At 41.7% G+C, this 21,666-nt stretch overlaps 1 protein-coding gene across 1 annotated transcript; it reads left to right on the plus strand.

Annotated features, from left to right (window-relative positions):
• Positions 1–692: 692 nt before the first annotated feature.
• Positions 693–13,528, plus strand: LOC120037124 (the record flags this gene model as incomplete). The annotated part of the gene is made up of 3 exons (XM_038983301.1): positions 693–4,339; positions 11,934–13,088; positions 13,237–13,528. Coding segments are annotated over exons 1-3 (5,094 nt in total), but the record flags the coding sequence as incomplete, so codon positions are not given.
• Positions 13,529–21,666: the final 8,138 nt, after the last annotated feature.

Genomic DNA, 21,666 nt, shown 5'->3' on the forward strand with positions numbered 1-21,666 from the left:
GTAACAAATGTATAGTCTAAAACATCTTTGGCTAAAAAATGTAAGATTTGTCTGCTTAAAACTACTGATTAGAAAATAAATGTAATTTTTTACTACTAAAAATATTTTGAATGTATTTGGCTAAAATGCAAATTTAGATAAAAATATACTGATTCTGCTCATTTGATTAAAAATGGTGGGTTTCTATTTTGGGAAACATTTGCTTAAAAGTGGAAACCTTGTATTTTATAATGGCAGAAATGTGTTTATCTGAGGTGAATGTGGATAATTTTGTGTATTTAATTAGGCTGTCAACTCAAATAATAACTTGTATTTGTCATCTCTTTTTTGAGGTTTTTCACCTGTTTACTGCCAACCAAAGAATGGTAAATAAAAGACAAACAACTGATTCCATGGCTGTTTATTGAGTGAAATCCAGTTAAAATCTTCATGTGGAGGGACTGTCCTTTTCAAGTGGGGAATTGCACAAGAAGGAGGTCAAAACTTGGCAGTGAAAAACCGTGGCTCAAGACTGGAAAAGGACCAGAAAAGTGACCACACGTGTCCAGAGAGACAAGTAAAGACTGTTCCCGCCTGCTGCTGTGATTGAAATGGCTGATTCATTACTGGTGGAGCAGCTAAAGACCGCAAGGACATCAGCGAAGCGTCAGTTTTCCCGTCTGGCCAATAATGTGCTACGAATGCATACAATGATGTCAGAAGAGGAGCTCAGAGACAATTTTAGGAAGCTCACTGCAGAAGTTGGCAAAGTCCTGGAAGCCAACGATGATGTAGAGGGGCAATGTATTGAAGAAAACTCTGATGCAGAGGAGTTGAGCGAGCAGCAGAAGTCTGACTTGGTCAAAACAGCCAATGAGTGTGAGAAAAAACTGCAAGAGCTAAAGGACCTCATACAAAAGACATTGTGGGCCAATTTCGGGGAATATGAACTGACACAAGCAATTACAACAGCAGAGTCGCAAGCAGAAAACGTGGGAGCTGTGGACCCAAGTAAAAACCCAGATGCATATCTCTTCATGATCGGACAACTAGAGAAACTTGTGAAGGCTGCGAAGGAGGTGCATAAACATTGGAAGTGCTGGGCCCCCCCAGCAGAGCAACAACATTTCCAGAGTCGTATCAAAGACCTTGAAACTATCCTGCCAAATCTCACAATAAGACAAGCAGACTTTACAGGGGCACACAGAGGAGAAACCAGCAGATTGAGTACTACTTCAAACAGTTCTGTGGCCACACCAGCAATTAAATTAAAGCCTGCTGCCCTCCCAAAGTTTTCTGGCATCCGCCGAGAGTTTCACCGGTGGAAAAAAGACTGGGAAGCGCTCCAGATGCAGGGAGAACCTACTGGATCCAGAGAGGTTAAAAAGTTCCAACTTCTCGACAGTGTGGATGAGAAGACCATACGAGACCTTCACCTTACAACTTACACAACTGCTGAGGAGGTTTTCCGGGTCTTGGAGAACCGCTTTGGAAATAAGACAACTATAGCCCTTGAGATAGTAGAAGAGCTCCAAAGACTCCAAGCAGTTAAAGGTAACCAGCCCAGGAGGATTGTTGAGCTCATCCAATCAGTAGAAAAAGCCCTGGTCGATCTGAACGAGCTTGGCAAGACCGGTGCTATAAAGAACCCTCTTGTAACAAGGACAATAGAGAATAAACTTCCTGATGGCCTGAAGAAGGAATGGCTTCTTCATGTAGCTGGCAAAGGTGATGAAGCTGAAGAAGACAAGCGATTTGACTACCTCCACAAGTTTCTTCAAGGTCAAGAAGCCATCTATGAGAAGCTGGACCAACTGAGAGAGGAGGAACCAAAACCGAAATCTGAACCTCGGCAAGCTCGAACCAGAACCTCCACCCAACTAAGCGACCAGGCTCAAGGATGTGTGGTCTGCGGAGACTGCAAGCATAAGAAAAGGCTATATTTCTGCCAAAAGTTTCGCACGCTTAAGCTGTCAGAGAAAAGAGATGCTGTCAGGAAGCTGGGAGCCTGCAAAAGATGCCTGGAGATTCACAAGGAAGGTGACTATTGTAAATCAGAGTTTCTGTGCAGGAGGCCAGACTGCATAGAACAGCGTGCTGCAGAACACCACTATTACCTCTGCCCGAGAACTGGTACATCCAAAGGGAATGTCGTCCAGAGGTCCAATAACAGCAAAGTGGGAGGTGACACAAGAGAGCGTTATACCCAAGCCCAAGAAGAGTTCATTAAAAGTCTCTCACCTAAACTTGCAGAGAAGTGTTGCAATGCCTTTTGCAACACTATAGCCAGAACCTCTCTTGTGTCCAACCAACCCAGTCTTCTAGCAGAGAATGGAATAGTGGAGTGGCCAGTCATCATGATGCTCTTAGAGGTCACGGCCAATGCAGGACAAAAAGTTGGGACTTTGATCGACCTGGCATCGGATACAAACTATATAACTCATGATGCAGCTGATCGTTTGAACCTTAGAAGTGAAGCCATAACCCTTGTTGTCCATGGTGTGGGAGGAATGAAAGTTCAAGTCACCACAAAACGGTACCTCCTAAAGATCCGGGTCCGCACAGAGCAAGGCAATGTCAGATCCCACCAACTCCTCTGCTATGGTTTGGACAGCATTGCAGAGATTCACAAACATGTGACAGCCAAAAGACTCCAAAAATTCTTTCCAGATGTCCCCCAAAATGAACTTGTTAGACCAAGACAGATACAGCTTTTGATAAGCCATAAGGAAGGGCGACTGGTCCCACAGAAAATACGCACCGTTGGGGACCTTGTACTATGGGATGGGCCATTGGGAAAGACAATTGCAGGGACACACCCTGGTCTGTTTGAAGAGGCTACAGTTACAGCACACCAGTCCAGAGCGCACTTCGCCAGATCCATGAGAACAGCAGCATTGATGTATGAAGAACATATCTGCGCCAAACCTACCATCAAGTCTTCTTATTCTGCTATTTCCACTCGGGATTTTATTGAGTGGTGGAGATGGGATAGCATTGGCGCCCCCTGCACCCCAAAATGTGGAGGATGTCGCTGCGGCAGTTGTCAACTTGGTGGCAAAGAAATGACTCTGGCTGAAGAAAGGGAGCTGGAAGTTGTTAAGGGTGGCCTGACTTATGTTGGTGCTGATGACCACAGTGATAGTCCACACTGGCATGCAAGGTATCCATGGCTCATTGACCCATCTACATTGCCAAACAACATAAAAGCAGTGGAGGCAACCTTTCTCAGAACAGAGAGACAGCTCGCCAAAGAACCGCAGTGGAAAAAAGCCTATGGTGCTCAAGTCCACGAAATGGTTGACCGCCGGGCTGCAAGAAAGCTGACCAAAGAGGATCTAACCAACTGGAATGGACCTGTCTGGTATATTAGTCATCTTATCGCACCCAACCCCCACTCTGTTACAACTCCGGTAAGACTTGTCTGGAACAGCAGTCAGAAGTACAAAGGCCAAAGTCTCAATGATCTTCTGATGAAAGGCCCTGACGTTCTCAATCCGATTCGAGCTGTCCTCCTCAAGTTCCGCCAAGGCTCCTACGCCGCTCTAGGAGACGTCAGAAAAATGTACAATTCTGTGTGGCTCGAGGAGAGGGAAGTCCATCTACACCGGTTCTTGTGGCGGGATTCAGAGGGCGATGAGTTGGAACAATACGCCATAACCAGAGTGAATATCGGGGACAAGCCAGCAGGGTGCATAGCACAACTGGCCATGAGGGAGACGGCTAACCTGCCTCAATTCAGCCACCTCACAGATGAATGCCAAGTATTACATGAGCACAGCTACGTCGATGACATCTTGACATCCCACAACTGCCGTGAAAAACTCGAAGTCATCACAAAGAATGTGGAGCTGATTCTAAAAGCAGGAGGGTTTGCACTGAAGCCTTGGGTCTTCTCAGGCCAAAATAAAGGAGAAAGAGAAAAGGCATCACCAAATATTGTTGTCCTGCCAAATCAGCTTAAGGAGGAAGACAACAAGGCGCTCGGTCTCGGCTACATTGTGGATGAAGACATGTTGCATGTCATGGTGAGGGTCAACTTCTCCAGGCGGAAGAAAAAGATGAGACTTGGGCAAGACTTACTGCTAGAAGAAGTACGAGCACAGACACCAGACCCGCTGACAAGACGTGAACTGCTGAGTCAAGTTGCTGGTTTGTACGACCCAGTTGGCCTGACAACGCCATCAAAGCAAAGAGGGGCTATCTTGGTCCGAAGGGCATTCCAAGAGGCAAAATCAAAGTGCAGCATAGTCAAGGACACATGGGACCTTCCCTTGTCGGATGAGCTCCGCAAAGATGCAATTGGAATTTTTGAGGAGTACGTCCAGCTAAGCAAAGTAATGTTCCCAAGAGCTCTTACATACCTTAAGGGAAGTCTGGGACGGGAGCCGTATGGTTAGTGAAGAAAGTCCCATTGCAAATGTACGGTCCCTTACCTGACGTCTTAATACGTCGCAGAAAATCGCGGACGGCGTCGGGCCGTGGGCGGCGGAGAGCTCTTTCAGGAAGTCACTCAAAAAAACGTTTCGGAATTTCGGTTTCCGTTTTATAAAAATGACAAATTTTTGACTTTTTTCTGCATTCTCGAAAATTCCCACAAGAGGGAAAATAAATCATATTGCAGGCGCACGAACACGTGGCAAACGAGCGCGGCCTTTTCTCCTAAACTGAAAATATTTCGAAGACGAAACTCGGCGAGCGTAGGTTAGGAGTAATGGGCAGTTGGCCCCGAACGAGATGGCGTCGAGACCTCGGCGCTTTTTGAGTTATGGCCATTTTTCTGGGATTAAAGGGTTAAAACGCAAGTAGGGTGCTAATTTGACCGCTTCATGTCAAAGTACATAAGCATATGGTGTCAGGAAAAAAAGAACCAGCCATTTATCTATCGTAATTTAAGAGAAATCGTACATTGACCGTTTGGTGATGTTCACAAAGAGGATTTTTTTTTTCAAAAAAATCACAGATCCAGTTGCAGTGTGTTCAGACGTACATTTTTAAAGTGGGTCTCGAAGCTCTGCGAGAATCCTGTGATTTTATATGATTTTATGAAATAACACACACTCCTTTAACCCTCTTTAAATAAGTCCGCTCTTAACATAAAGACTTAAAACTCAATATTATATAAGAGTCTACACAGAGGAGGGTATGTGTTCACTCTCAGCTTCCTATGTCAACTGGAAGTAACTTAAATGGTGCCATAGGGTCAGGTTTGAAGGGTAATAAAGGTCAGATCTTTTCAAAACTTCACTTGTGTGATTAGACAACCCTCATGAACTGTAATATGTCATTTTTCCAAACAGATGTCAAAGAAAAGCTCTCTCACACAAACGCACAGACACAAAAAGGAAGGATGGAGTGAAAAAGTACGGTGCTTAAAGAAACACAAAGCCCACAATGGCATTAGTATTATCTCTAGGCCGTGCCGAGTTCAACGAGATGCCCCGCTTGACCGTAGCTCGCTCGATCTGAGCGCAGCGACCGTTACAAGAGAACGGACACAAATGACCTTTTGACCTCAATGCCAATTTCATTTGCTTTTGGGACACAGAGAGAGAACCGTTAAGGTTAGAAACACAATTTCACCTCAGGAGTGTTCTTAAGGTCCTCCCGATCTGTGCAAGCCTAACCCTGACCTTGTGGCATTAACCCTTCACAGTTAAAAGAAGGTGTTTACATCAAATAGTTTAAAATGAAATGTCTCCCCATTGGAATACATTGACTGCACCTCTAAATTCAACCTAAAGCCTATGTGGGTTATGATTGTCTTATGGACCTGTCTTTGATGTCAGTCCATCAGGCCACCATGAGGTCTACCTGTGTCGATTCTAAGCTTCCTGGAGCAACCGGAAGTGGTTAAATCACCCTAAAAGTGTTTGCCATACCCAACATGCAGTTTGAGAGAAATAGTGCATTCAACCCTATGTAAATCAGTCAATTTTTAACATACAGACTTAAAACTCAGGATTCTGTAACAACATACTCCAGTGATGATATGTGTTTTTTTTCAGCTTCCTGTGCCAACCGGAAGTGCCATAATTCGTTTCAAATGGGCTGTTTCAAAGGGTTAAAAATGTCAAATCTTTCCAAAACTTCATATATGTGAATAGACAACCTTCCTGAACTGTAAATCAGTCATTCATCCCATCAGATTTCAAAAAAATAAAAATACACACCCACACAGAAATGATGGAGGGACACTCTGAGGGGCTAAGAGGCAGACAGTGCCTGCAGTAGTTACTTTTGTTCCAACTTTTAAAGAACCGTCAGACCTAGAGTTCTGAAAATTTACAAACCTGTTCTAGACCTCAGGTCGATTGTGCACGGTGAATTATATGGCTCTAGAAGGTTCTCGGATCGATAAAAAGCCTCGTGTATTTGCCATGTTTTCAATTCATTTTGACCTCAACGAAACGGACGACATTTAGAAAAGTCCCAGAGTCTCAAGACTAGGTGCGTTGAAACCGGCTCGGCCCATAGAGACAGACCCCAACGAGCCTGTTTGATTGCTCATTCAAGGACCCCGTAGCAAGGCAATGAAAAAAGTGGAATTTCAGCACCAATTAGGGTTTTGCTCGGGCACCGAATGACCTATCGAGCCGAAACTTGGGATTCGAGGTCGCTTCACATAGGGCTAAACATAATGTGTGAACTGGACCCGCAGCTAGAACATAACTACGTATTATTTGTTTTATTATGGTTTAAATGGAAGGCGCTGTGAATTTTGGGCCTGCTCTGAAATATGTTATAGTTGGCTTCTAAAGGAGTTGGAAAAAGTGAGTTTGGAGTCAGATGGTATCAGTTTGGTGTCTGAAAATATCTATTTGACTGATGGACACTGACTTGCTCGTTGACTTTTGTACATTTGCAATATGTTTCAACGGGGAGGTACCATGAGGAAAAAGCGACATGATGAAATTTCACGAAACGAGCGATGGAGAGGAACCACTATCACTGCCCGGCCATCCTGAGGTCATCAGACCGTTGACTTTTGCATTTCTAAAGTATTTAAGAGAATGTACGTTACATTTGCAATATGATTCAACATCACATCATATTGCAAATGCACGTTAGATTTGCAATATGATGTGATGTTGAATCATATTGCAAATGTAACGTGCATTCTTTAAATACTTTAGAAATACAAAAGTCAACGTCCTGATGACCTCAGGATGGCCGGGCAGTGATAGTGGTTCCTCTCCAACGCTCGTTGCGTGAAATTTCATCATGTCGCTTTTTCCTCATGGTACCTCCCCGTTGAAACATATTGCAAATGTACAAAAGTCGACTAGCAAGTCAACTAGCAAGTGTCAACAAAAGTCAACTAGCAAGTGTCCATCAGTCAATTGGATATTTTCAGACACCAAACTGATACCATCTGACTCCAAACTCACTTTTTACAACTCCTTTAGAAGCCAACTATCACATATTTCAGAGCAGGCCCAAAATTCACAGCGCCTTCCATGAATGCACCAAAATAGCATTCTGAAATCACCACTAAAATGACATTGCCATATTCTCCAGGCCGTGCCGAGTTCAACGGGATGCCCCGCTTGACCGTAGCTCGCTCGGTCTGAGCGCAGCGACCGTTACAAGAGAACGGACACGAATGACCTTTTGACCTCAATGTCAATTTCATTTGCTTTTGGGAGACAGAGAGAGAACCGTTAAGGTTAGAAGCACAATTTCACCTCAGGAACAATCCTAAGGTCCTCCCGATCTGTGCAAGCCTAACCTTGACCTTGTGGCATTAACCCTTCACAGTTAAAAGAAGGCGTTTACATCAAACATTTTACAATGACATTTCGCCCCATAGGAATACATTGACTGCTCCTCTAAATTCACTCTGAAGCCTATGTGGGTTATGAATGTCTTATGAACCTGTCTTTGATAACAATCCATCAGGCTACTATGAGGTCTACCTGTGTTGATTTTAAGCTACCTGGAGCAACCGGAAGTGGTTAAAATCACCCTAAAAAGTGTCCAGATATACATGACTTGCAATTTTGAAAATCACTGCATTCAACCCTATGTAGATCAGTCAATTCTTAACGTATAGACTTAAAACTCAGGATTCTGTAACAGCATACCCCAGTCAAGATATGTGTTTACCTATAGCTTCCTGTGCCAACCGGAAGTGCCTTAAAATGGTGTCATGGTGCTGTTTCGAAGGGTTAAAAAGGTCAGAACTTTTCAAAACTTCATTTGTGTGATTAGACAACCCTCATGAACTGTAAATCAGTCATTTCTCTAAGCAGATGTCAAAGGAAAGCTCTCTCTCACACACAAACACATACACAAAGCAATGATGGAGTGAAAAAGTACGGTGCTTAACGACACACAAAGCCTGCAATGGCATGACTATTATCTCCAGGCCGTGCCGAGTTCAACGAGATGCCCCGCTTGACCGTAGCTCGTTCGGTCTGAGCGCAGCGACCGTTACAAGAAGACAGAGCAAAATGACCTTTTGACCTCAATGTCAATTTTATTTGCTTTTGGGAGACAGAGAGAGAACCGTTAAGGTTAGAAGCATAATTTCACCTCAGGAACAATCCTAAGGTCCTCCCGATCTGTGCAAGCCCAACCTTGACCTTGTGGCATTAACCCTTAACAGTTAAAAGAAGGTATTTACATCAAATAGTTTACAATGAAATGTCTCCCCATTGGAATACATTGACTGCACCTCTAAATTCAACCTGAATCCTATGTGGGTTATGAATGTCTTATGAACCTGTCTTTGATGTCAGTCCATCAAGCCACCATGAGGTCTACCTGTGTCGATTCTAAGCTTCCTGGAACAACCGGAAGTGGTTAAATCACCCTAAAAGTGTTTGCCATACCCAACCTGCAGTTTGAGAGAAATAGTGCATTCAACCCTATGTAAATCAGTCAATTTTTAACATACAGACATAAAACTCAGGATTCTGTAAAAGCATACTCCAGTGATGATAAGTGTTTACTTTTAGCTTCCTGTGCCAACCGGAAGTGCCATAATTGGTGTCAAATGGGCTGTTTTGAAGGGTTAAAAATGTCAAATCTTTCCAAAACTTCATATTTGTGATTAGGCAACCCTCCTGAACAGTAAATCAGTCATTAGTCCCATCACATTTCAAAGAAAAATTTACACACCCACACAGAAATGATGGAGGGACACACTGAGGGGCTTAGAGGCAGACAGTGTCTGCAGTAGTTACTTTTGTTCCAACTTTTAAAGAACCGTCAGACCTAGAGTTCTGAAAATTTACAAACCTGTTCTAGACCTCAGGTCGATTGTGCACGGTGAATTATATGGCTCTAGAAGGTTCTCGGATCGATAAAAAGCATCGTGTATTTGCCATGTTTTCAATTCATTTTGACCTCAACGAAACTGACGACATTTAGAAAAGTCCCAGAGTCTCAAGACTAGGTGCATTGAAACCGGCTCGGCCCATAGAGATGGACCTCAACGATTCTGTCCGATTGCTCATTCAAGCACCCCGTAGCAAGGCATGGAAAAAAGTGGATTTTCAGCACCAATTAGGGTTTTGCTCGGGCACCGAATGACCTATCGAGCCGAAACTTGGGATTCCAGGTCGCCTCACATAGGGCTAAGCATAATGTGAATATTGGACCCGCAGCTAGAACATAACTACGTATTATTTGTTTTATTATGGTTTAAATGGAAGGCGCTGTGAATTTTGGGCCTGCTCTGAAATATGTGATAGTTGGCTTCTAAAGGAGTTGGTAAAAGTGAGTTTGGTGTCAGATGGTATCAGTTTGGTGTCTGAATATATCTAATTGACTGATGGACACCGACTTGCTACTTGACTTTTGTACATTTGCAATATGTTTCAACGGGGAGGTACCATGAGGAAAAAGCGACATGATGAAATTTAACACAACGAGCGATGGAGAGGAACCACTATCACTGCCCGGCCATCCTGAGGTCATCAGACCGTTGACTTTTGCATTTCTAAAGTATTTAAGAGAATGTACGTTACATTTGCAATATGATTCAACATCACATCATATTGCAAATGCACGTTAGATTTGCAATATGATTCAACACATCATATTGCAAATGTAACAGTGTGTGTTATGTTTGCAATATGATTCAACACATCATATTGCAAATGTAACAGTGTGTGTTATGTTTGCAATATGATCCAACACATCATATTGCAAATATAACAGTGTGTGTTTGCAATATGATTCAACAGTGTGTTATGTTTGCAATATGATGTGGTGTTTTTCACTGTTGAATCATATGCAAATGTAACGTGCATTCTTTAAATAAACCCTATGTGGGTTATGAATGTCTTATGAACCTGTCTTCAATGACAATCCATCAAGCCACTATGAGGTCTACCTGTGTTGATTCTAAGCTTCCTGGAGCAACCGGAAGTGATAAAATCACCCTAAAAGTGTTTTACCCAACCAGCAGTTTGTGATATATAGTGCATTCAACCCTGTGTAAATCAGTCAGTTCTTAACGTATAGACTTAAAACTCAGGATTCTGTAAAAGCATACCCCGATCAGGATAGGTGTTTACTTATAGCTTCCTGTGCCAACCGGAAGTGCCTTAAAATGGGGTCATAGGTGCTGTTTCAAAGGGTTAAAAAAGTCAGATCTTTCCAAAACTTTAAGTGTGTGATTAGGCAACCCTCATGAAGTGTAAATCAGTCATTTCTCTAATCAGATGTCAAAGAAAAGCTCACACACACACACACAGACACACACAGCAAGGATGGAATGAAAAAGTATGGTGCTTAAAGACACACAGAGCCTTAAATGCTTTTAGGGGGGATCCAGACTTCCATACCCGCTCTGGGAGCACTATACTACGGGCAAAAATCAATGGGTGCTGGCCTGAGTGATTTATGGAGGTTTTCAAAAAAAGTCAAAAAATATTCTGTTTCATGTTTTGGGTTACCACACACGATTTTCAATACAGTTTTAAATGCTTCATTTTGGCCTTTAAAAAAAAAAAGTTATTTTCGACTATGAAGGGGGTGATACGTTTTTTCCAAATTTTTGACATTTTTTACTTCCTATGAAATCACATTCCAAATGCACAAAACATATTCCTTAAGTACAAGTAAACATTTATAAAAAATTATGATAATAAAATGTGACTAAAGTACTTTCATACAGTTCTTACACATGTGTAATTGACATAAAACTCGAAAGAATTTCAAAAAACGGTCCAGAAAGCACTTTTTTAAAGGGGGTGATATGTTTTTTCCAAATTTTTGACATTTTTGACTTATGACTTTTGACTTCCTATGAAATCACATTCCAAATGCACAAAACAAATTCCTTAAGTCCAAATAAAAATGTCCTAAAAATTATGTTAATAAAATTTGACAAAAGTATTTTCATACAGTTCTTACACATGTGTAATTGACATAAAAATTGAAAGAATTTCGAAAAACGGTCCAGAAAGCACTTTTTTAAAGGGGGTGATACGTTTTTTCCAAAATTTTGACATTTTTGACTTTTGACTTTTGACTTCCTATGAAATCACATTCCAAATGCACAAAACAAATTCCTTAAGTCCAAATAAAAATGTCCAAAAAATTATGTTAATAAAATTTGACAAAAGTATTTTCATACAGTTCTTACACATGTGTAATTGACATAAAACTCGAAAGAATTTCGAAAAAAGGTCCAGAAAGCACTTTTTTAAGGGGGTTATAAATTTTTGCCAAAACTTTCAAAATCTCAAAATTTTACTCTTGGGTCTTGACTTGCGTTACAAAAGGCCTATGAAAAATTTAGATAGAAAACACTCGCCCACTATAGGATTTTTGGGGTGTTACACAGCTCATTTACAATATGGCATTTGCCATCAACTTTGGACGAAACAGCGCCGGATGTAATATGAAATCCCACACAATCCCATCGTGTATATGGTCCGCTCGGTGCCAATAAGTTGCCATGTTATTTTGTACAATTGGGGGGGGACTTCCCTTACTCCACCAAAGGCAACAACTGAACCAGTCGCTGTCACTTTTTCAGATGGCAGTGAAAGCTCCTATGGTGCTGTCCTCTACCTGCGGTGGAACTGCAACAAACAATTAACAATTCGACTAGTGGAGTCAAAAGCAAAGCTGACACCACTAGACCAGAAGGGGGATGCAGTCAAAGCAGAACTTTGCGGTGCAGTCTTTGCAAGCCGCCTGAAAAAGTACTTTGAACAGCATACCCAGATCCAGATAAAAAGGTGGTACCATTTGTTAGACAGTCAGACTGTTCTTGGAGCTATCCAGCGAGAAAGCTATGGATTTCAGACTTTCTTCGCTAATAGAATTGGAGAGATCCAAGAGAGCACACGGCTACAGGACTGGTGGTGGATCCCTGGACCACTCAACATAGCCGACATTATCACTCGAGGAGCTGGGCCAAAGGAACTTGATGCCCATTCAGAGTGGCAGCAAGGGCCAGAGTTTCTATATCTTCCAGAGAGCGAGTGGCCAATTATGTCGTCAAAAGATGTGTCTGTGACAGCTCGAGAGAGCATTAACAATATTCAAAAGAAGTCATTTGTGGCAGCACTCACCAGAGCCCAAGCGAAAAGAAGTCTTCCAAGTCTTGTGGGACGATTTCCTGCTGGTGCAGCTGTCCTAAACTTGGTGGATGAGAGGCGCTTTAGTAGCCTAAAGTGTCTAATCAAGACTGTTGCTTTTATCTGGAGAGCCGCCAAAAAGTTTAGATCTGCAACAAAGTCCATCGAGACCCCAAAGTGGGAGGCGATTCCCACAAAAGGAGTTATCACCGCCACAGAACGGCAAGAGGCAATAAGAGACATCTATCTTGCTGCTCAAGAGGGGGTGACGTTCCCAACTACCACTACGGACCACTTGGTTGTGTACAGAGAGCCAGAATCTGGGTTACTAGTCTGCGGTGGGAGAATCCATGGCTTCAGGGAGGATGGCGCTGCAGTTCCCCTTCTGCCTTTAAATGCATGGGTCTCTACTTTATTGGCACGGGAGGCGCACGATGAGGGTCATGAAGGTGTGGCTGCAACCCTGCTGAAAATGAGGAGGAAAGCCTGGGTCATCCAAGGAAGAAAATTTTCCCAAAAAGTAGTGGATAACTGCCTTTTCTGCAAAAAGTCAAGAGCAAGAAGGTGCGAACAGGTAATGGCTGACTTACCTGCTGAAAAAGCCACACCTGCAGCTCCGTTCGAGTTCACTAGTCGACCTCTTCGGACCGTACCTTGTCAAAGATGACATCAAGAAACGGGTCTCAATGAAAGTGTGGGGTGTCGTCTTCAGCTGTATGGCCAGCAGGGCAATTCATGCAGACCTGGTCAACACAATGTCGACAGGGAGCTTCTTGATGGCTTACCAACGCCTTAGCTACAGCGAGCTTCAGACAACACTACAACTTGCTGCAAACCTTGCCAACGAATGCCCAATAGATGCCAGGGTGCAGAGCCATGAAGAAAGCGTGCAGTATGTGTCACCCAACACACTTCTCCTGGGCCGAGCCTCTCCAAGCGGTGAGATCAGAACATTTGACTTTGCGAACTACCCTTACAAGAGACTCAGAGAGATGCAGAACCAGGTCAACAAGTTCTGGAGGTCTTGGAGCCAGCTTGCCGGCCCAAACTTATTTCTGAGAAGTAAATGGCACACTTCATATCGCAACGTTGCTGTCGGAGATATTGTCTGGTTGTGTGACCAAAATGCAGTGAGGGGCCAATTCAAGCTAGGACGGGTGGTGAGCGTTAATCCAGATGCTAAGGGCATTGTTCGAGACGTGAACGTCAAAGTGGTCCAAAGCTCCTGCCTTCCTGTCACAAAACCCGCACTAAACCGGCCATCGGCCAAAGTCCTGAAAGAAGCTACGCAAACCACAGTCCTGCACAGAGATGTTCGACGCCTGGTTGTCTGGCTACCAGTTGAGGATCAAACTCGGAGCTGACCGGCAGTATGTAGGTGCTGATTTACGATCTTTCCATCGGTTCCCGTGGGAAGATTGAGTGGGAGGTGTGCTGACAAACTGCCTGGGAGCTCCTCAGTGGTGAAACTCCTCCTCCTTCAATCAGTGGTGAACCAGGTGGAACAAATCTTCCAGGCAATCTGGGCGTGCCAGCACCTGGCTCTGCTGTTGTCTTTAGACCGCAGTGAAAGGAGCATTTATAACACCACAAGACCAAGGAAACTTCATCTTTGTGATCAAGGTGACTGTGCAAGTCCAAGCCCTCCACAAAACTGTGAAAGACAGCCGGTAAGTGCCATGTTGGCCATGTTTGGCTAGACTGACTTAAGCAGTGCACTGCTAATGATACTCTGGAAAACACAGACTCTTAACTCTTAACTTTGATAGGACTTTTGCAGTGGTATTTATAACTTCAAATGTTGTTTGTGGGGTATAAAGGAAAAGTAAGAAGAGCCAAATTCATTGTTGACAAAGAACTTGTTTGAAATGGTTAAAAGTAATTTAAACTTTGTAGAAATCTTAGTAAACCAAGTTCTTAATTCAGTAACAAATGTATAGTCTAAAACATCTTTGGCTAAAAAATGTAAGATTTGTCTGCTTAAAACTACTGATTAGAAAATAAATGTAATTTTTTACTACTAAAAATATTTTGAATGTATTTGGCTAAAATGCAAATTTAGATAAAAATATACTGATTCTGCTCATTTGATTAAAAATGGTGGGTTTCTATTTTGGGAAACATTTGCTTAAAAGTGGAAACCTTGTATTTTATAATGGCAGAAATGTGTTTATCTGAGGTGAATGTGGATAATTTTGTGTATTTAATTAGGCTGTCAACTCAAATAATAACTTGTATTTGTCATCTCTTTTTTGAGGTTTTTCACCTGTTTACTGCCAACCAAAGAATGGTAAATAAAAGACAAACAACTGATTCCATGGCTGTTTATTGAGTGAAATCCAGTTAAAATCTTCATGTGGAGGGACTGTCCTTTTCAAGTGGGGAATTGCACAAGAAGGAGGTCAAAACTTGACAATGATAGTATGACAGACCAGCTAGATCTACTGTCTCAATGATAGTATGACAGACCAGCTAGATCTACTGTCTCAATGATAGTATGACAGACCAGCTAGATCTACTGTCTCAATGATATTATGACAGACCAGCTAGATCTACTGTCTCAATGATATTATGACAGACCAGCTAGATCTACTGTCTCAATGATAGTATGACAGACCAGCTAGATCTACTGTCTCAATGATAGTATGACAGACCAGCTAGATCTACTGTCTCAATGATAGTATGACAGACCAGCTAGATCTACTGTCTCAATGATAGTATGACAGACCAGCTAGATCTACTGTCTCAATGATAGTATGAAAGACCAGCTAGATCTACTGTCTCAATGATAGTATGGCAGACCAGCTAGATCTACTGTCTCAATGATATTATGACAGACCAGCTAGATCTACTGTCTCTAATATATTACGGCAGACCAGCTAGATCTACTGTCTCTATCATATTACGGCAGACCAGCTAGATCTACTGTCTCAATTATATTACGGCAGACCTGCTAGATCTACTGTCTCAATTATATTACGGCAGACCAGCTAGATCTACTGTCTCTAATATATTACGGCAGACCAGCTAGATCTACTGTCTCTAATATATTACGGCAGACCAGCTAGATCTACTGTCTTTATTATATTATGACAGACCAGCTAGATCTACTGTCTTTATTATATTATGACAGACCAGCTAGATCTACTGTCTCTAATATATTATGACAGACCAGCTAGATCTACTGTCTCAATGATAGTATGACAGACCAGCTAGATCTACTGTCTCAATGATAGTATGGCATACCAGCTAGATCTACTGTCTCAATGATATTATGACAGACCAGCTAGATCTACTGTCTCAATGATAGTATGACAGACCAGCTAGATCTACTGTCTCAATGATATTATGACAGACCAGCTAGATCTACTGTCTCAATGATAGTATGACAGACCAGCTAGATCTACTGTCTCAATGATAGTATGACAGACCAGCTAGATCTACTGTCTCTAATATATTATGACAGACCAGCTAGATCTACTGTCTCTAATATATTATGACAGACCAGCTAGATCTACTGTCTCAATGATATTATGACAGACCAGCTAGATCTACTGTCTCAATGATATTATGACAGACCAGCTAGATCTACTGTCTCAATGATATGACAGACCAGCTAGATCTACTGTCTCAATGATAGTATGACAGACCAGCTAGATCTACTGTCTCAATGATAGTATGACAGACCAGCTAGATCTACTGTCTCAATGATATTATGACAGACCAGCTAGATCTACTGTCTCAATGATAGTATGGCAGACCTGCTAGATCTACTGTCTCAATGATAGTATGGCAGACCTGCTAGATCTACTGTCTCAATGATAGTATGGCAGACCAGCTAGATCTACTGTCTCAATGATAGTATGGCAGACCAGCTAGATCTACTGTCTCAATGATAGTATGGCAGACCAGCTAGATCTACTGTCTCAATGATAGTACGGCAGACCAGCTAGATCTACTGTCTCTAATATATTACGGCAGACCAGCTAGATCTACTGTCTCTAATATATTACGGCAGACCAGCTAGATCTACTGTCTCAGTCGAATTACGGCAGACCAGCTAGATCTACTGTCTCAGTCGAATTACGGCAGACCAGCTAGATCTACTGTCTCAATCATATTACGGCAGACCAGCTAGATCTACTGTCTCAATTATATTACGGCAGACCAGCTAGATCTACTGTCTCAATCATATTATGACAGACCAGCTAGATCTACTGTCTCAATGATAGTATGACAGACCAGCTAGATCTACTGTCTCTAATATATTATGACAGACCAGCTAGATCTACTTTCTCTAATATATTATGACAGACCAGCTAGATCTACTGTCTCAATGATATTATGACAGACCAGCTAGATCTACTGTCTCAATGATATTATGACAGACCTGCTAGATCTACTGTCTCAATGATAGTATGGCAGACCAGCTAGATCTACTGTCTCAATGATATTATGACAGACCAGCTAGATCTACTGTCTCAATGATATGACAGACCAGCTAGATCTACTGTCTCAATGATATTATGACAGACCAGCTAGATCTACTGTCTCTAATATATTATGACAGACCAGCTAGATCTACTGTCTCAATGATATTATGACAGACCTGCTAGATCTACTGTCTCAATGATAGTATGGCAGACCAGCTAGATCTACTGTCTCTAATATATTATGGCAGACCAGCTAGATCTACTGTCTCTATTATATTATGACAGACCAGCTAGATCTACTGTCTCTAATATATTATGACAGACCAGCTAGATCTACTGTCTCAATGATATTATGACAGACCAGCTAGATCTACTGTCTCAATGATAGTATGACAGACCAGCTAGATCTACTGTCTCTAATATATTATGACAGACCAGCTAGATCTACTGTCTCAATGATATTATGACAGACCAGCTAGATCTACTGTCTCAATGATAGTATGACAGACCAGCTAGATCTACTGTCTCAATGATAGTATGACAGACCAGCTAGATCTACTGTCTCAATGATAGTATGACAGACCAGCTAGATCTACTGTCTCAATGATATTATGACAGACCAGCTAGATCTACTGTCTCAATGATATTATGACAGACCAGCTAGATCTACTGTCTCAATGATAGTATGACAGACCAGCTAGATCTACTGTCTCAATGACAGTATGACAGACCAGCTAGATCTACTGTCTCAATGATAGTATGACAGACCAGCTAGATCTACTGTCTCAATGATAGTATGACAGACCAGCTAGATCTACTGTCTCAATGATAGTATGAAAGACCAGCTAGATCTACTGTCTCAATGATAGTATGGCAGACCAGCTAGATCTACTGTCTCAATGATAGTATGACAGACCAGCTAGATCTACTGTCTCTAATATATTACGGCAGACCAGCTAGATCTACTGTCTCTATCATATTACGGCAGACCAGCTAGATCTACTGTCTCAATCATATTACGGCAGACCTGCTAGATCTACTGTTTCAATGATATTACGGCAGACCAGCTAGATCTACTGTCTCTAATATATTACGGCAGACCAGCTAGATCTACTGTCTCTAATATATTACGAAAGACCAGCTAGATCTACTGTCTCAATGATAGTATGGCAGACCAGCTAGATCTACTGTCTCAATGATAGTATGACAGACCAGCTAGATCTACTGTCTCAATGATATTATGACAGACCAGCTAGATCTACTGTCTCTAATATATTATGACAGACCAGCTAGATCTACTGTCTCTATTATATTATGACAGACCAGCTAGATCTACTGTCTTTATTATATTATGACAGACCAGCTAGATCTACTGTCTCTAATATATTATGACAGACCAGCTAGATCTACTGTCTCAATGATAGTATGACAGACCAGCTAGATCTACTGTCTCAATGATAGTATGACAGACCAGCTAGATCTACTGTCTCAATGATATTATGACAGACCAGCTAGATCTACTGTCTCAATGATAGTATGACAGACCAGCTAGATCTACTGTCTCAATGATATTATGACAGACCAGCTAGATCTACTGTCTCAATGATAGTATGACAGACCAGCTAGATCTACTGTCTCAATGATAGTATGACAGACCAGCTAGATCTACTGTCTCTAATATATTATGACAGACCAGCTAGATCTACTGTCTCTAATATATTATGACAGACCAGCTAGATCTACTGTCTCAATGATATTATGACAGACCAGCTAGATCTACTGTCTCAATGATATTATGACAGACCAACTAGATCTACTGTCTCAATGATATGACAGACCAGCTAGATCTACTGTCTCAATGATAGTATGACAGACCAGCTAGATCTACTGTCTCAATGATAGTATGACAGACCAGCTAGATCTACTGTCTCAATGATATTATGACAGACCAGCTAGATCTACTGTCTCAATGATAGTATGGCAGACCTGCTAGATCTACTGTCTCAATGATAGTATGGCAGACCTGCTAGATCTACTGTCTCAATGATAGTATGGCAGACCAGCTAGATCTACTGTCTCAATGATAGTATGGCAGACCAGCTAGATCTACTGTCTCAATGATAGTATGGCAGACCAGCTAGATCTACTGTCTCAATGATAGTATGACAGACCAGCCTAGATCTACTGTCTCTAATATATTATGACAGACCAGCTAGATCTACTGTCTCTAATATATTATGACAGACCAGCTAGATCTACTGTCTCAATGATATTATGGCAGACCTGCTAGATCTACTGTCTCAATGATAGTATGGCAGACCAGCTAGATCTACTGTCTCAATGATATTATGACAGACCAGCTAGATCTACTGTCTCAATGATAGTATGACAGACCAACTAGATCTACTGTCTCAATGAGTATGACAGACCAGCTAGATCTACTGTCTCTAATATATTATGACAGACCAGCTAGATCTACTGTCTCTAATATATTATGACAGACCAGCTAGATCTACTGTCTCAATGATATTATGACAGACCAGCTAGATCTACTGTCTCAATGATATTATGACAGACCAGCTAGATCTACTGTCTCAATGATATTATGACAGACCAGCTAGATCTACTGTCTCAATGATATTATGGCAGACCTGCTAGATCTACTGTCTCAATGATAGTATGGCAGACCAGCTAGATCTACTGTCTCAATGATATTATGACAGACCAGCTAGATCTACTGTCTCAATGATAGTATGACAGACCAGCTAGATCTACTGTCTTTATTATATTATGACAGACCAGCTAGATCTACTGTCTTTATTATATTATGACAGACCAGCTAGATGTACTGTTTCTAATATATTATGACAGACCAGCTAGATCTACTGTCTCAATGATATTATGACAGACGAGCCAGATCTACTGTCTCTATGATATTATGACAGACCAGCCAGATCTACTGTCTCTAATATATTATGACAGACCAGCCAGATCTACTGTCTCTAATATATTATGACAGACCAGCCAGATCTACTGTCTCTAATATATTATGACAGACCAGCCAGATCTACTGTCTCTAATATATTATGACAGACCAGCCAGATCTACTGTCTCAATGATAGTATGACAGACCAGCTAGATCTACTGTCTCAATGATAGTATGACAGACCAGCTAGATCTACTGTCTCAATGATATTATGACAGACCAGCTAGATCTGCTGTCTCAATGATAGTATGACAGACCAGCTAGATCTACTGTCTCTAATATATTATGACAGACCAGCTAGATCTACTGTCTCTAATATATTATGACAGACCAGCTAGATCTACTGTCTCAATGATATTATGACAGACCAGCTAGATCTGCTGTCTCAATGATAGTATGACAGACCAGCTAGATCTACTGTCTCTAATATATTATGACAGACCAGCTAGATCTACTGTCTCAATGATATTATGACAGACCAGCTAGATCTACTGTCTCAATGATATTATGACAGACCAGCTAGATCTACTGTCTCAATGATAGTATGACAGACCAGCTAGATCTACTGTCTCAATGATAGTATGACAGACCAGCTAGATCTACTGTCTCAATGATAGTATGACAGACCAGCTAGATCTACTGTCTCAATGATATTATGACAGACCAGCTAGATCTACTGTCTCAATGATATTATGGCATACCTGCTAGATCTACTGTCTCAATGATAGTATGGCAGACCTGCTAGATCTACTGTCTCAATGATAGTATGGCAGACCAGCTAGATCTACTGTCTCAATGATAGTATGGCAGACCAGCTAGATCTACTGTCTCAATGATAGTATGACAGACCAGCTAGATCTACTGTCTCTAATATATTATGACAGACCAGCTAGATCTACTGTCTCTAATATATTATGACAGACCAGCTAGATCTACTGTCTCAATGATATTATGACAGACCAGCTAGATCTACTGTCTCAATGATATTATGGCAGACCTGCTAGATCTACTGTCTCAATGATAGTATGGCAGACCAGCTAGATCTACTGTCTCAATGATATTATGACAGACCAGCTAGATCTACTGTCTCAATGATAGTATGACAGACCAGCTAGATCTACTGTCTCAATGATAGTATGACAGACCAGCTAGATCTACCTTCTCAATGATAGTATGGCAGACCAGCTAGATCTACTGTCTCAATGATATTACGGCAGACCAGCTAGATCTACTGTCTCTAATATATTACGGCAGACCAGCTAGATCTACTGTCTCTATCATATTATGGCAGACCAGCTAGATCTACTGTCTCTAATATATTACGGCAGACCAGCTAGATCTACTGTCTCTAATATATTACGGCAGACCAGCTAGATCTACTGTCTCAATCATATTACGGCAGACCAGCTAGATCTACTGTCTCAATTATATTACGGCAGACCAGCTAGATCTACTGTCTCAATCATATTACGGCAGACCAGCTAGATCTACTGTCTCAATCATATTACGGCAGACCAGCTAGATCTACTGTCTCAATCATATTACGGCAGACCAGCTAGATCTACTGTCTCTAATATATTACGGCAGACCAGCTAGATCTACTGTCTCTAATATATTATGACAGACCAGCTAGATCTACTGTCTCAATGATATTATGACAGACCAGCTAGATCTACTGTCTCAATGATATTATGACAGACCAGCTAGATCTACTGGCTCAATG

This window comes from Salvelinus namaycush, unplaced genomic scaffold (genome assembly GCF_016432855.1).
Source record: "Salvelinus namaycush isolate Seneca unplaced genomic scaffold, SaNama_1.0 Scaffold158, whole genome shotgun sequence".
Lineage (NCBI taxonomy): Eukaryota > Metazoa > Chordata > Actinopteri > Salmoniformes > Salmonidae > Salvelinus > Salvelinus namaycush.